Source organism: Sminthopsis crassicaudata, chromosome 3 (assembly GCF_048593235.1).
Source record: "Sminthopsis crassicaudata isolate SCR6 chromosome 3, ASM4859323v1, whole genome shotgun sequence".
In the NCBI taxonomy this organism is placed as follows: Eukaryota; Metazoa; Chordata; class Mammalia; order Dasyuromorphia; family Dasyuridae; genus Sminthopsis; species Sminthopsis crassicaudata.
The window spans coordinates 492,353,148-492,370,237 of NC_133619.1; the positions used below are offsets into that span (position 1 = coordinate 492,353,148).

General features: G+C 36.8%; 1 protein-coding gene across 4 annotated transcripts in view; it reads left to right on the top strand.

Annotated features, from left to right (window-relative positions):
- The window catches only part of OPCML (opioid binding protein/cell adhesion molecule like), a 1,489,737-nt gene that overhangs the window by 1,364,314 nt on the left and 108,333 nt on the right, over positions 1-17,090 (top strand). For all 4 annotated transcript variants that reach the window (XM_074303775.1, XM_074303776.1, XM_074303777.1 and 1 more), the window contains one exon: positions 343-468. In XM_074303775.1, coding sequence (XP_074159876.1) covers positions 343-468 — 126 coding nt within the window. The remainder of the gene's footprint in view (positions 1-342; positions 469-17,090) is intronic.

Below are 17,090 nucleotides of genomic sequence, written 5' to 3' on the forward strand. Positions count from 1 at the left end.
GCTTTTTTCAACGCGCATATTTTACTCTAGTTATTTGCAATTTTAATTCTTATGAGATCATGGTGTTCTAGGATTCATATTTTTGTTAAATCACTGGGAGAATACTGGTGTTAAAGAGATAAGCTTTTGCAGAGGTACCATTTTGGGATCATCGAAAACACTTTGCAGTTTCATAAATATCATCCAAGACAATCCAATTCCTCCTTATCAATTCCAGACCCAGCATACAGTGTATAATTTTTAAAATGTTCTATAAAACTTTTCTTGGACACTTATTCCTCTTCTATGTATTTTAAGGGTTATTCTCAGGAACATTTGCTCACTCTGTCTCTCTTTTTTCAGTTCCTCCCCAGATTATGAACATCTCCTCAGACATCACTGTGAATGAGGGAAGTAGTGTGACCCTCCTGTGTCTTGCTATTGGCAGACCGGAGCCCACCGTGACATGGAGACACTTGTCAGTGAAGGGTAAGCTGTTCAACCCTGGGATGGGAGAGGGAGACATTAAGGGGCGCTTTGGGTCTCCCCATATGTGTGCCTATTTGTTCACGTTTCTATATAAAATGAAACTCCAGGATTAGACCAAGAATACACATCTTGTTATTATTGCTTGTTTTTATATAGAATCAAATCCTTATCACACAATAATTGGCAGGTGGAATTATAAGGAGATTCAGACAGACAACTTTCTGAAATTCTTTTACTTGTTTGGTTTGTAAAGTTGGGATAGCCCAAGTCCCCTGATCCTCCAAAATTAGAAAGGTGTACATGTACTCTGGTAATTGTTCCCTTGAGAAAAATGCATATTCTCCAGGTGGTTGTGAGAACTGATGATTGGGATCTTGAGATGAAGGCTGCTGAATGATAAGAATGACTACTAGGGGTCAGATGCAACTGCTTGGCCATATGGTTTGGAGTTTTTGTTTACCCAGGAGGAGAAAGATCTGTGATCTTCAATAATCTGACCATTTACCTGGAGTCATCTTTGCTACAAGCTTGAAATGACAAGTGTTTTATCTCTAGAGGGCTAGGGCGGCTGTGATGGGCAAGTACATCTGTTCCTACCTGGAATGTGTACCCAGGAGCTGGCAGGGGAAGATTTGTCAGGACTGTTTCCAAGTAACAGGGGGAGCCAGCCTGGCGTGAGGACATATCCCCATTGCCCCTTGGAAATCTAACTTCTTATCAAGATCAGCAGGGAATTATGAAAAAAAAAAAAAAAGTACCCAAGGCCATTTGATAGTTTTATACTGTAATTAGATTGTGTGATTAATTCCAGCAATTAGAATGGAAACCAGTCTCCCTTTAGGCACTAGAGAATGCAAATAATATAAATAAAACTAGTAAGTAAACTATGAACTGAGAGAGACAGACAGACAGACATGGATACACCGATATACAAAGAGGATACTGTATAGGGAAACTGCTTCCCTTGTTCCAGACCTCCCTTCCATGGGCCCCACTTCCTACCCTAGGCAGGCTTTGTGAGTGAGAAAAACACTTAAGCTTCCCATCCCTGTTTCCTCTTGAATGAAATGCACATAGTAATGTTTGCTTCTACCTCATTCTGGAGCAAATGGTATGAGATGAGTGAGATAATGCCAAATGAAGTGCCTTGACCTTCTGTGAGTAAGGGCTGAGAATACTGAAATCCACAGTGATTTAATAATAAAGGGAAAATTATCAAGAATATTCAAGTATGCCTAAGGGACTATAGAAAGCGTGACCCTTGTACAAACCCAAGAAATAGCATGTGCACACAAACATATGGAGTCACAGGCCTCTGGGGGAATTTGCTCTAAAGACAGGAGAGTTTTGGTCTCATAATATATACAAATATATGTAGACACAGCATGCCAATTTTCTATGTATCTAGTGAAGTCAGATGTCTTTATAAATGTTTGAAATCCCAGAATGTACTCTGTTGATCCTAAATACATATTCCTCTAAGCCTGGAGATCTTTTGAAAGACAGCTTGACTTTGGTTAAGTGTACAGAAGCTATTTTTAAATGCTACAATAGTTAAGACTTCTATACTTAAAATAGGGGACTTTTAGCCCCCCAATTGTCCTCACTGCAGCAGTGCAGAAGCTGAAGGGCAGTGAAGGAAGCCAGGAAGAGCCTAAATTCAATCTGCTTTTGCTCCCCTCAAATCTCAATGGCTGAGCATCGCATCTAGCTTCTAGCTTTTGTTTTCTCGCAGCCTTGGCCTTCTCTGCTTTGCTTGCCTTCCTGGCTCTATCTCTCATTGTCTTTTCCCCCTCCCAATGACATTTTAAAAATTCAACTCAGGCAAAGAACATGTTTGCCAAGTTTAAAAGGCACTAGAACCTGGAGCGTTTGCAGCTTCCCATTTGCATCTGTGGGGTGGTTGCCGGTGTCTTTTTACAGCAATGGGAGAAATGCTTTTTCCTTCTACTGGGGGAAAAATGGGCTTGAAAGGTTTCTGAAGAGGGGCTAGTGAGACTTCTCCACATCAAACAGTGTTTAAAGAACAACTTTCTGGTGAGTTAAACATAGAAGACTTGCAACACTGAAATGACACTTCCTTTGAAATACTAATAGGATTGACAATGGAGGGGTAAGCACTGTGGACAAGCGTGTCTATAGCTTCACTGAATTCTGCTGACAAAAAACTAAAGATCTATTTCCAGAAAGTCTATGAATACTGTAACAGGGGTGAGGGTGCCTGCTGCCCATTGTTGGGGACTTTTTCAGAGTTGCTGTAAACTTTAGAAAAAAGTTACAAGACAGCTATAACCATTTCTTCCTTGTGCCTGGGTTCCAGGATTGTTTTTATGTGTATATCTCTTGTTTAGCATCCTCAAGGCTTCTTAGGCTGTAGATGAAGAAAAAAAACAGATGCTCAACTTACTTGTCCCTTGTCATGACAAGTGCTACTTTGACAGTGGGGGCACTTCTCAGGGTTAGCTGCATCTTTGAAAGTAATATCATTATTTTGGGGGCCGATTTTCTCATCTAGACAATGAATCCTTGGGTGTTATATGCATCTCTTAGAAGAGGTGGCTGAAAGCTTTTAAAGAAAGGTACCATAAATTTGGTGCAACAGCTGAGGACCACTTGATCTTGAAACCATTTGCAAATATTTTCATCTACTTTGGAACTCACAGACTGGAGATTCAGTGAGAAGCCTCCCTCCCCTCAGTGAAATGCTAGAGGATTTGTTTACAGGGTTATAATTATTAAGTGTTTTAAGTTTCTTAAAGAAAAGTGCTATGTAAATAATATTTGAGAGTTTTCCAGCTGACATGCTAACCAGATGAACATTCTACCATGTCCTTGTTCTTTAGATGTAAACAATTATATTCCCTTTTCTAAGGCAGTGGATAAGCCTCACAAAATCATGAATTCATATGCAAAAAAAGCGATGGCTCTTTAATATTCTTTATATTAATAGAGAGGACAGCTAGATGGTACTATAGATATAGCACTGGAATCACTAGAACCTGAGTTCAAATTTGGCCTCAGATACTTACTAGTTATGTGACTCCGGGCAAGTTACTTAACCCCATTTAACTCAGTTTTCTCATCTGTAAAATGAGCTGGAGAAAAAAAGAACAAACCACTCCAGTGTCTTTGCCAAGAAAATCCCAAATGGGGTCACAGAGAGTTGGACAAAGCTGAAGTGACTGAACAAAAACAACAACCTCCAGAATGGAATAATCACAAAAATCACAGGGCGCTGTTTCCATGAATGTTCCCCTGAAGTGTGTGGGCAGATGCCATAACAGAAAAGATAGAAAAATTGGCAGGGATCCACTGTGTTTGGAGCCCCTTTGTGGAACAGGTGGGTTCCAACACTTCCCTCTACCCCACCCCCCAAACACTTCTGAAGGACAGGAGAGAAGGAGTTGGGCCAGAATTAATTGGGAGTCTGTTCCAGGCATATGGGGTAGTGTGAAGAAAGGTGTGAAAATGGGGGTGGATGAAGAACAGAGTAGATGCTGTTGTAGAGGATTGGTTGTCTTTCCATCTTCCTATGTTTTATCTTGGTTCAGCAAGGTTCCTGCACATCTGGACAGATTGACAGTGATATACTTTGAAAATCCAGATGTTTGAGAAAGCATTAAACATTTAGAATTACCAATCTGTAGAACTTAGAACTAGGGGAAAAATTACATGCTAACTACCATTTTCCACCTCCACCCCCAGATTATTTTTATGCTCCTTGGTCATAAGGAGTCTTTGATATTTTAGCTGGTTTTTTTTAAATAAACTTAGAAAATTACAGTAATGTGTTTTACTGACCCAACATCATCAGAGAATTAGTTATTCTATTAGAGTAAACTTTCCAGATTAAATTAAATTCAGCAGTTTGATTAAATACTGACTATGGAGAGGCAGTTAGATAACCCAAATTCAAATACTGTGTCAGCCATTTATTATTATTTATTATTATCTGTATGATCCTGGGAAAGTCACTTAACCTCTTAACTTAGCCCCAATTTCCTCCACTTTAAAATGTTGATATTTGCCCCTTCCTTCCAAGGTTGTGGTGAGGATCAAATGAGGTAATAGTTGTAAAGCACTGAGCGCATAATAGGTGCTTAATAAATGTTTTTTCCCTCCTTCTATGTGCAAAGTATTATTCTCAGTATTACAAGTATCCCTTTAATGGCATAGTCTATGAGACCTCAGGGTTAATTCCATATCAAATTAAGGCTTTGGAGGAGAATTTTCATGTAAGAGACAATGGGCATATAAACACAAATGTGAGGTAACTCTTACCCCAGAGTGTCTACTTTCTATTGGGAAATTGTAAATTCTGTTCTAACACAGGAGCTTGTGAGATGGGCAGAACTGTTTATTTCTGAACTAAATGGTTCTGTGAGCTGATGTGCATTTTGAATTATTATAGTCTTTTTGCCCTCCTGCTCCTCATTTTGTTTTCATGCTGTTATTGTTGTTGAAGTTTCTGCCTATGATAACCCTCATCATTTCGTCCCAATTTTCTGAAGGCTAAGAAGCCACATCCACACTTGCTAGAATTTTGTATAAAATAATATGTGTAGGAGAAATTTACTTGAGTCACACAGGATGAAGAGATACTGGGGGAGGAAAAGGTGTGATTTGCAGCAATGGAGGGACCTGCCACCCTGATGAAATTCCCCTGGCTTCATCAAAATTTCCAATGTAAGAGTAAGAAGAGTGGAGGAGTTGTGCTGCTGTAGATAGAGAGCTTGCCAACATAGTTCTTAGGAAGACATGAATTCAAGTCCTTCTTGGGATATATATCCTGACTCTGTGACTCTGGGCAGATCTTCATCTATCAGTGTCCCAGGCAGCTCTCTAAGATTCTAAGTTACAGAAAATTTCAGGTCTGCTTTGGTAGAGGGAATGTCTTCTTTCTAATTAAATCACAGATCCAGAATAAAGTTCAAGAAGAAACTGAGTGAGTTTTTGGAAAGAGTTCTTGTGATCAGATCAGTTAAATGTACCACCTGGACTTTGACATTTATTTTGGATGCACAGAATCTTATTTTTGTTTACTTCTTGGTACTCGACCATTTTCTACCTAAATAAATCTGCAGTACCTGACAGAAAGTTATTTGATAAATACTTATTGATGGACTGACTGAATACAGGATGAATGATCTCCAGAGAAGCAAAATCTGACTCTTCAATTAGAGTCAGAAGACTAGGTCAGAATATCCATTCTTCTGACTCAGAACAGCCATTTTTCTAACCTCTTATGCTCACTTTGTCATCTCTTGAAATCTGGGCCTTTTTTGGGCTAAATTGGCCTGCTTGACAGCTTTCCATGGCTCAGGCCTTAGTGGCTCCATAGCTATATGACTCATCCCAACAAGGTATATTTGGTACTTTAAGTCAAGGAGAATTTCTTTTCCCCACTTAATTCTGTGTATGTACCACATGTATTGGTATATAATGTAAAGAGCAATGGGTTTCCAGTCAAGACTACTATGGACAAGGTGTTTCATGTCTATGGGTTATAGTTTCCCCTTTGTAAAATTATAAAATTAGACTGGAAAGATATCCTGTAATATCCCTTCCACCTCTAACATTCTTTGACTCTATGTGAATTTGCCATAATCTAGACCCCACAACCTCCAAGGAACTCTAAGTTTCACATTAACCATTAAATCCATGGAATCTACAAAGATTTAGGGAGGCAATGTTTCCTCCCATTTTATTTCTGACTCTTACTCCCACTCTATCAGATTTGTTCCCATTTCTTTTTTTTTTTTTTTTTTTTTTTTTTTTTTTACCACTGGTAAAATAGGAATGCTGAAAAAGGAAAATCAAACCATTCCAGTATCTTTGCCAAGAAAACCCAAAATGGGGTCACAAAGAGTTGGACACAACTGAAATGACTGAATAACAACAAAAATAAGAATGATGTAATTAATATATGTATCAGTATATGCATGAATGCATATGTGTGTGTATCTCATACACAAAAGAATGATGCTTTGTGCTGATTCCGAGGTGGTTTATCAATGAACTTGACCATGTCTGTTCTCATGAAACTAGCCTAAACAACTAAACAACTATAAGCCTCAGCTGTTCACTTTCCTTTCCTTTTCTTCCCTGAATCCATACCTCCTTTCCTGAAAGGAGGCAGGTTCTGCATTTACCCCCTCCCCCTTTATAATTCCAGAACCACCACTGACTGGCTAGAGTGTGAAACAACATAGACACCCCTATCTGCTGGGACGCAGTGTGGATCAGCTGCTTCAATTAATAAGAAACCTGCTGAGACCTACCAACCTCATTTCTCTTATGAGCAGTCCCAGGTATGAGCCAGAGACACTAATAGGAATCGTCTCATAATTGACCTGCCTCATCATCCAGTCCTACTTCTTCTGCTTTGTCTTCCCTCTGAGGCAGCAAGGAGCTTCGTTCCTAATCTGAAGACCTGTTTAGAGACTAATTAATCCCCAGAGTGTGAGAAAGAGGTGTCTCAGATGAGAAATCAAGGTTATACATATCTTGCTCAGTAGAACAGTTATGGGCAAACAAGCTGTTCGTCTCACATTTTTGCAAAGCAAATTTACGTTCGCTAACTTTGGTTCTTGTTGTAAATGAGAAGTGTATGAAGGTCTAGCAATGCGCTTTTCACCATATGGGCACCCATATGTTCCCCCCCTTTGCTGGGGTACATTTTAGCTTTGGCATGCACATATGCCTGTATTTTTGCAACTTAACAATATTAAAACTAATCCCATTTATGCTCCTTTTGGGCAAGTTGATTGAGTCATAAATTCCTAAGAATCTCCTCCTTGGGAGTTTAAAGTTCTTTTGTATAAGCAGAAGGAGGGCAAAATCTCTCTCTCTCTCTCTCTCTCTCTCTCTCTCTCTCTCTCTCTCTCTCTCTCTCTCTCTCTCTCTCTCTCTCTCTCTCTCAGCATTCAACATATGAATACAGTCAATTTAAGTTAACTAGCAATATACTCAGTACACTGACCTAATCCAGAAACCCAGAAAGATAGATCCAATGCCCTGATTAACTTAGAAAAGTCATCTATTTCATTAATTTTCTTAATTCCTGTTCTTTTGCCTCCCTCCACCATTAATGCTGTTTTCTATTCAGAAGGAGAGAATCAATGGTGTAGGAAAGGATGTCTACTTTTGTTTATTCCATACAGCTTAGTAACTGTGGAACTCCAAATGGAATGATGCACAAAAAAGTCAAGAGAGGAATTCAAATGCTCAGATCCAGCAACTATGCCAGCCAAACAATTCTATTCCACCTTCACATAACCTCTCTCAGTCTCAAGTTCTTCATCAGAAATAATATTTGCACTCTTTAGCACATAGGGTTGTTGTGAGAAAAGTGCTATGTATACTTCAAAAGATTTGAACAAATGTGAGCCTTTATTTCCCCCCCCCCATCCTAATTGGAAAGGATCTCTTCTTCATTGGGCCTTTTATAGAATGATATAGACCTGGATAAGGCGTTACCATAGGGATCTTCTATTTTAAACTTGCTTCACCTCCCTTGCCATCACACATTTTACAGAGAAAGAAACTGAGCCAGTTGTGACTTGCCTAAAATCATGTAAGTTGATAAGTAATATATTCAAGATTCAGCCTTTCATAGCTCTTCATATTTATCTTATATTCATGTCAAGATATAATAGCTCAATCCTTATTTTGTCCTAGACCCCTTGTTTTTTTTTTAATGATATAAAATAAAAAGCGGAGGATTACAAAAGAAACCAAATACTTTGACAAGCAGTTACAAGATATTAAAAATAAATAAATAAAATTAATGGACTCCAGAGCATTAAGAACTGCTGCATTGAGCTAGTAAAGCCATTTAGGACAACCCCTCATTTTAACAAATAAGCAAACTTTGTCACAGAGAAGTTATCATGTGCCCAAAGACACTTTATATATTGTGAATTTAGCTATTGAATATTTGAATATGTGTCTATATCATGCCCCATGGTATAGATTATAAACTCATGAGGACAAGCATCATATCATTCATCCTTTGCTGGTATGCTATTTTGTAAGGGGTGTAAACATATGTATTCTACATATAAAGTATGTAGATTTAAAGATAAAAGATAAAAAGATGTAGATTTAAAAATTATTAATAAATGAAAGCAGATACCATATGGAGACTAATGAGAATCAGATTGATGATCAACTAATGAAGAAACTCTTCTCGATTTATTCTGAATTTTCTAGAGTCCTATTTTGTGAGCTTGACACTTACATTGATTTTGATGGGCTTCCCAATTTGGATTTGATAGATTTGAAAGCATAGCCTTCTGTTCTTCCGGGCACTGCTCTACTCTGTCACTACATTCAGCTGGAAGATAAGCTCAGAGGCACTCTTATGTGCCCCCTCTGAGGGGCCACCTCTATTTTCCTATCTACCAACTTATTTGTGACATCTGCCAAATCACCAAGCTTCTCTCTCATTTCAATCTCCCACCTGTAAAATAGGAATAATAAAATCACATTTCCATTATGGTGTGAGGGAGAGGGGAATAATGAGGGAATTAATCTCAAAACGTCTTTGCCAAATGCTTTTGAAGATCCTAAGCTCTAAGTCTGGATGTTAACATGCGTCTTAGCAAGTAAATAGTACAACTAGCTCAAAAGAAGGCCTAGAGCTGGCCAGGAGTCCTGTGTTGGCTGCCGTCTGGTTCAGAGCTTCCTTTCTGCAATTGCCTATATCCAATTATGCTATTGAAATCAGTTGGACACTGATAAAATTGAGACTAGCTTTACAAGTAGTGGAGCTCTAATTGGCCTCAGCAGAGGGTCTGCTGTGACTCTTACTGCTGAACAGAGCTTTTGGTTTTCAATTGAAAATAATAAGCAACCCAGTGTAATCACTATCACATTACAGTTGGGTCTGGGGATGATATGTGCTGATTTAGATGCTGAACTTCTTCACCTGGCCAGATGAATCTGGAATGAAACAAGCTCCTTTATTCTAGCCCTTTTTGCTTTATCACCAGCCTTGAATATGTGTTCAAAAAGATATAAGGTTTAATATAATATATTTTAAGATATATAGTCAATTATATGTACATATAATAATAATATAAGATGCACTGTATTAGGATGTAAAAAAATCTGGTTAAACATATGGATCTCTTCTCAGCATAATGTTTGTTTACTAAATTCATAATTAAAGAAAATGCTAAATTTTAATTAGAGGTTAGTGAAAATAAGGAAGTTTTTGGTTTGTTGTTGTTTTTAGTTTGTTTGTTTCATATCTAAATTCAAAGAACCATTGAAATCTCTCCATGGACCCCAGGTTAAGTACACCAGTTCTAGATCAATTGTTGTTCATTTTATCAAGCTCATAGTATTAAGACCAATAACACATAGATATTAGTTACTATCAATCTGTCTTCCTATTAAGCTTTGACTTCAGGGTGCCAATTTGCCCCTTAACATATTTAAACCTCCAATTCCTCTCTAATGGTCTCCTGCTAAGTGTTTCTTCATGAAGAACAAGGTCTTTGCAAGTGGATGATGCACTGCCTTCAGCTATTGGTTCAATTTTACTTCCAAATTCAGTCTCAAAATCTTTAGTCTCTCTTTTTCCTCTCACACCTTAAAAACTTTGCAATTATCAAATCCAGATGATATTTTAATAACATTAGAGAACATTGCCATGAGCTGAAGTAGATTTTTAATGTGCTTTTTATGGACTTTAAACAACTTGATTCCATCCATGTAATCCAGTGATTAATAAGATGTTTTGGTGTGAATCCATCTTTGACAAGAAAGTCATGGCCACTTTTATACAGGATTGATAATTAATTTATTGCCAGAAAAAAAATCATAGTTTACTTAAACTATATTCATAGACATTTCTCATTTTAAAGCAATTGTTCTTGACCTTATTTAATTAATAATATATTTTCTATAAAAGCATCAAAAATATGTTAGTATTATCACTACCCTTGGACCTATTTTATGTTTTTGTACTATGTGGCTAAGCCATGAGTGTGGAACTGAGAATAAGATTTTATAATAATCACCAAAGTAAATGTAAATCTTAAGGGACTTCTGTGTGACAAATAGCATGATTCCCCTGAATATAGCTTGTAATATCTATTTTCCATTTTCTTGTTATTAAGCCATACATAATCAAAACATTCATCTTTTTAGTCTATTTTATATATAATAATAGTTTGTCCTCTGTAATGGCAAAAAAAAAAAAAAAAACAAGACACAAAACTTTCTAGGAATTGGGATATTTCCTGTTGCTTTATTTTTAATTTATTCCCATTTATCTTGCCTTCTTGTGGTACCAGAATATAAAAGAGCCCCATTCACTTTCCAGTTTTGTCCTTGATGGCAATCTGCTCATCATGACAGTTCTGAGTAGCACCTACCTGAACTTCTATGCTGTCCCATCTATTTCTTAGATTTATTGGAGGAACTCCAAGATGCAAACTAAGCTGCTTAATAGAATCAGCTATATCAACAGAACCTAATTGCCTAAAATTTTTAAGTTCTAATCAGGCTTTGACAACTACTATACAACTCATCCTATATTGTCATCCTACATTGCATCAAGAGGCACAGGGTTCTGGGCTAGGGAGTTGACTGTCTAAAGATATTCTTACTTGCTAATACCATATATGAAGCGTTTTCATTAATTCTGGATCCTGTCTCACATATTTTAAGAAAGACTTTGAAAGGTGCTGTATCCTAAGGAGGCCCACCAGGATAATGACAGGCCTTTAGAGAATATGCCACATGAGAATTAGGTGAATAAAATGAGATATTTAGTTGGAAAAGACTCAGGACCAGGTAGGGAAGGTATCGTAACTGCTTTCAAGAATTGAAAAAGCTGGCATGAGGAAAAGGGAATGGATTTTTCTTTCGTTCTAAGCCACATAAGGCAGAACAATGGATAGAAGTTTCAAAAAAGCAAAATTAGATGCAAAGAAAAACTTTCATGAATTTAACACTCTCCAAAGTAGAATGGATTATTTCAGGAGGTTGTGAGTCCCTTCTCACTGGAGTTCTTTATGCAAAAACTCTCTGACTATACTTGTCAGGAATATTGTAGATTCTCTTCATGTATACACTGGACCAAATAACCACTGAGGTTCTTTCCATCCCTTAAATTCTGTCAAAAGGGAAAGTGGCTTGAAATAACTGAACCAGTTAATGAACCCAAACTCAAAATCCTATCATTCAAGGAGATATAATTATATCAGCTCAAATCAAGCTACAAAGGAAGAATTCCCCCCCTCCCCCAGGACTTAAAGCTGAAGGAACGTTATAAAATCTTCAAATTGATTGCTCTCATTTGATAGCTGGGGAAATTGAGGCCCAAAGATATAAAATGACTTGTCTAAGATCACACATAAGCAGCAATGCTATTTCTACTGACTCCAAATTCAGCCCACTTTCTTTCTTACACCATGCTTTCTTACCATTATGAGCCTACTCCAGAGAAGGAATTATCCAGATGAGATTCTAATAATAATAATAATATCAAAACAACACTTTAAGGTTTGTCAGTGCTTAATGATTCAAGAAAGAGTATATTTGACTTTTCTTCTTTGATTTACTTCTTACTTGAGGTATGACAGTTGTTCTATCATTAATTGTGAGTCCATACTTAGTATAAAGAGAGGATTAACCCATGTTTATTTTGAAGGATTGAGATTGCTCCATAAGAGTTTGAATCCTAATACAGACACTAATTTTGTAATCATAGGCAGGTCACCTACTTTATTTACATGAACCTGTTTCCTACCTCTAAGAAATGGGGAAAAACTACATGTGTTATCTGCCTCATAGGATTATTATCAGGATAGCCCTTTGTAATCATTCTTTTCCATTTCTATCTATAAAATGGAGATAATATTAGCACATACCTACCAGAATTGTTGTAAAGATTAAATGAAATTGTATATGCAAAGCACTTTGCCAGCCTTAAATCCTATAAAAATGACTATTATCATTATTATTAATTGTTTTATTCATTTAGTACCCCATTCACCCCATTTCTCCAATTCTTAATGCCTCATCATTCTGGGTGATTTTCACCCTTGGCTATCCCTCGATGGAATAATCATCCAACATCCTGTTGACCTTCCTTGGGTTCTTTTCAGTACCTTAAAAGTTCCCTTCTATTACCTTCTATTTTCATGATATAATCATTAAATCTCCTTTTTGATCTCACCTCTACAGATGGAAGAGATCTCAGAGACTATGCCTTGCTCGTATGCTACATGTTAAGTCACTGTTTATACTTAAATCATTATTGGCATCTAAGTGACATAGTTGAGGGAATTCTATATTTGGAAGCAAGAAGATTTGAGTTCAAATATTGCTCAAGACATTCCTGAGCTACATAATCATGGGCAATTCACTTCTTTCTTACCTCAATTTAGCCACTTCTCAAATGAAGATAAGAATAATACCTTCCTCAAGTGGTTGCTTTCAAGTATCCAATGAAATAATGCATACAAAGTAACTTGTAAAACTTAAAATATCTTATAAGTGCTAATTATTAGTCTTTTTTTCTTTCTTTCTTTTTTTCCCCTCTGAGGCTGGGGTTAAGTGACTTGCCCAAGGTGGGAAGTGTTAAGTGTCTGAGACCAGATTTGAACTCGAATCCTCCTGAATTCAGGGCTGGTGCTCTATCCACTTTGCCACCTAGCTGCCCCTAATTATTAGCCTTTCAACAAATACTGATTAAGCACTTACTGTATACTATTAAGTGCTAGAAATACTTAAGAAGCTCAGTTCTAATGTAGGAGACAAGAGGCAAATATCTCTATGGGTAGAACATAAATGAATTTAGATTGGAAGATAATCTCAGTAGAAATGGTGTGGATAGATGAGAATGGTTTTCTGCAGAAGACAGAATTTGAGATAAGTCTTGAATGAAGCCAGAGAAGTTAGGAGGCAGAAATTAGGAAGGGGAAAACATTATACCACAAAGATGGTATAATGATGTATAATGTGAAAGGAATAACAAGATCTATATCTCTATTTCCAGGGGAAAAATCATGACAGAACATGAAAGGCAGGTTTTCAATGCACAAAAGAGGAGTTTGTTTCATCTTGTATGTAATAGATAGCCGCTGGAGTTTATTGAGTAGATCTTCACCTATGGATAGGATGACCAGATTTGACAACAGATTAGTTATATTTGAGGTGAATGTGAGGATAACTTGAGATTATAAACCTGGATACTTGAAAGAATGGTGGTTTTCTAGAGAAATAAGAAGTCAGGAAGAAGGGAGTATTGGAAAATGGAAAGGAAGATGACAAGTTCAAACTTATTGCATTTGAGCTATTTATAGATATCCAATTTGAGTTGCCTATACCACATTTTGTAACATGAGATAGGCACTTAGAAAAGATTGGGGCTGGATGGATAGATCTTAGAGTCATGGCCTAAAAGTAGGGCCAAAGGCCTAGCAGGAATTGTTATTCCAAAGGCTTTTGATCTTAACTTGCTTACTTACCTATTATCTAAGTTTAACTTCTTGTAGAGAGAAAAACATTTCACTGGTTCAGTCCCAGTGATTTTCTGGTATAGACATTAGGAGAAAGATGTCTTCTTTATGGTTCCCTTGAGTCATCTCACATGTTTCCATCTACATTGAAAAGCTGCCAAAAGTGTTAGCACATTTAATCCCATCAGGGAGTCAATTTGTGATATATTCATACTTCAGCTTGAGCAGAGACTACATAACTGATCCGACCTTCCAAGCAACTACTTTTCTATCAGGGTATGCTCAGGGCAGGGGTTAGGGATGTTATCTATCACGTAGATAGACATCAGATGGTGGATGACCTAGAATGTTCATCTCAATAATCTGATCATTGTGAATAGCATTTTTAATTGATGGTGATGATGTGGTATGTGGAGAAGCACATGAAAAAGGTGGTATTTTTGAAAGAGGCATTAATTAAAGACAGAATAACCCCTTTGGACATGTTTTAAAAGGGATTATTTGTCAAGTAGGAGCCATCCTAGATATGTGCTAATATCCTTTCTATCTCTGAAGATCAGTGTCACAGAAATATGTAGCACAATTTGGGTAGGGGGAGAGATATTCAAAGCAGAAAGGGATAATGACCTATAAGTTAACAATACCAGTGGGGATGGAAAGAACAAAAGAACAAAATAGTGGCAATCTATATTTTAAAAGGAGAATCATATGACTTTGTGAGTCCTGTGGAGTAGAGGGAAAGGGGGAAGATCAGGGATAATGCCAAGATTTCAGACTTAAGCAAATGAGAGAATTCTGGTTTAATTATCACAGACAGCATAGGCCAGAGCATTAGGTGCTCAGGAGAAAGATAAAGATAATGAGCTTAATTTTAAAATATGACTACATCAAATAATAGCCATTATATATGATGATTTAATATTTTCAAAGCTCTCTACATATATTATTTGATCCTCATAATCACTTTGTGAAGTTGGTACTATTATTATTCCCATTCTACAAATAAGAAAACTGAGGCATAAGCATCTAAATTGATTTCCACTCCTCTTACCACAGTACAGCCAAACTGCCTATAAAACGTGAGATAAAATCTGCATACCAACATGGGGAAGACAAGAAAACAACTGAAAAAACCAAGCTGAAGTTTATGATGAAATCAGGGTTACATTTCAGAATCATCAGTAATAGGGGGCAAGTTAAGAGAATGAATAAGTTCAGTATAAAAGAAAATTTTATGAATAAAGGAAATTTGTTATGCAATAGAAACATTCAGAAAAAAAGAAAAGCAATGGAAAATGAAAACAACGCTTGTGTTCCTTGTCTTCTCTGCAATAAAGAGGAGTAAATTGAACTCTATCAAATGTCTCATCACAATCTACAGACTAGCTAGGGTTCTTTGTAATAATATTTTGCCTAATCTGAGAAAACATATGGGACTTCTTAATCATACCTCATTTTTTTCCTCTTCTTCTTGCCAAAAATTAACACCTGAGGTTGATGATGAAGAATTAAGCAGATGGGATTTCCCACAAAGAAGCATGGGCTTTATCCATGTGTCTTTTAGAGTAGGAAAAATCAATGACACCCTAAATTCATGCAAGGGCAACTTCCTGTTGATAACCATTTTTATCTCAGCTGTTTTATCCTGTCCTTCCCCATAATCAAATTCCTAATACAGGTTCTTATTACCTATCACATATTGACCTGAAATCTACCTCAGATGCTGGATCATCACATCCTTTATGTCTTGAAACACACACACACACACACACACACACACACATACACACACACACACACACACACACCCACACACCCCTTTGATCTATCTTATATATAATGCCCAGATCAACAATTCTAAAGCATTTTTACAATGATGTATGTCTCTGCTAATATCAGAAATCTCTACTAGCTCCAGAATTTCTACAAAATAACATCTAAAATCCTTTGTGTTGTCAAAAAATTTTTTATATTAGCCTAAACATCTTTTCCTTTCCTTTCTTCTCCTTTTATCTTTATTTTTTCTGTTTCATTTCATTTTCACAGCTCTCTCTTCCTTCTCTCCCTTCCTTTTTCTTTCCTTTTTTTTTATTAATTGTTTTTATTTACCAGATATATGCATGGGTAATTTTACATCATTGACAATTGCCAAACCCCTTGTTCTAATTTTCCCCTCCTCCCCCCCCAAGGTGGCAGGTTGACCAATACATGTTAAATATGTTAAAGTATAAATTAAATACAATATATGTATACATGTTCAGACAGTTGTTTTGCTGTACAAAAAGAATAGAACTTTGAGATAGTGTACAGTTAGCCTATGAAGGAAATCCAAAATGCAGGTGGACAAAAATAGAGAGATTGGTTCATAGTCATCTCCCAGAGTTCTTCCTCGCTGTGTATAGCTGGTTCAGTTCATTACTGCTCTATTGGAACTGATTTGGTTCATCTCGTTGTTGAAAATGGCAACATCCATCAGAATTGATCATCATAGTATTGTTGTTGAAGTATACAAAGGTCTCCTGGTCCTGCTCATTTCACTCAGCATCAGTCCTTTTTCTTTTCTTTCTTTCTTCCTTCCTTTCTCTCTTTCTCTCTGTCTCTGCCCTACATCCCTCCCTTCTTCCCTTCCTTCCTTCCTTTTCTCTCTCTTCCTTCCTTTCTTTCTTTCATTCTTCCTTCCTTTTTTCTTCTTTTATTTTCCAAATAATATGTATCTATTAATTTTCCCTTCCCCACTCTCCATTGAGAATTTTTTAAATTGAAAAACAAATCCATCAATACATATATACATAGTATAACTAAACAAATTCTCACATTAACCATTTTTAAAAAATATATGTACATTTAAAGTATAGCACTTCTCATTCCAGAGGTGAATAGATTGTTTCATCTTCATTCATTTAGGCTTGTGCTTTCTAAGTGCAATGATCTGAGTTCTAAAGTCTTTTAAAGCAATCATATACTTCCAACCTTAGTCCATAAAATTGCATCATAGGAACCCCATTTTCCCCACTACAGTGCTTTTACTCATTCGCCACAACTATGTGACCTTGTCAGGCCACATCTGGAGTATTATGTCACTTTTAGACACCACATCTTTAAAATGCTGACAAGCTAAGTTCATCTAAAAGAAGCTGACTA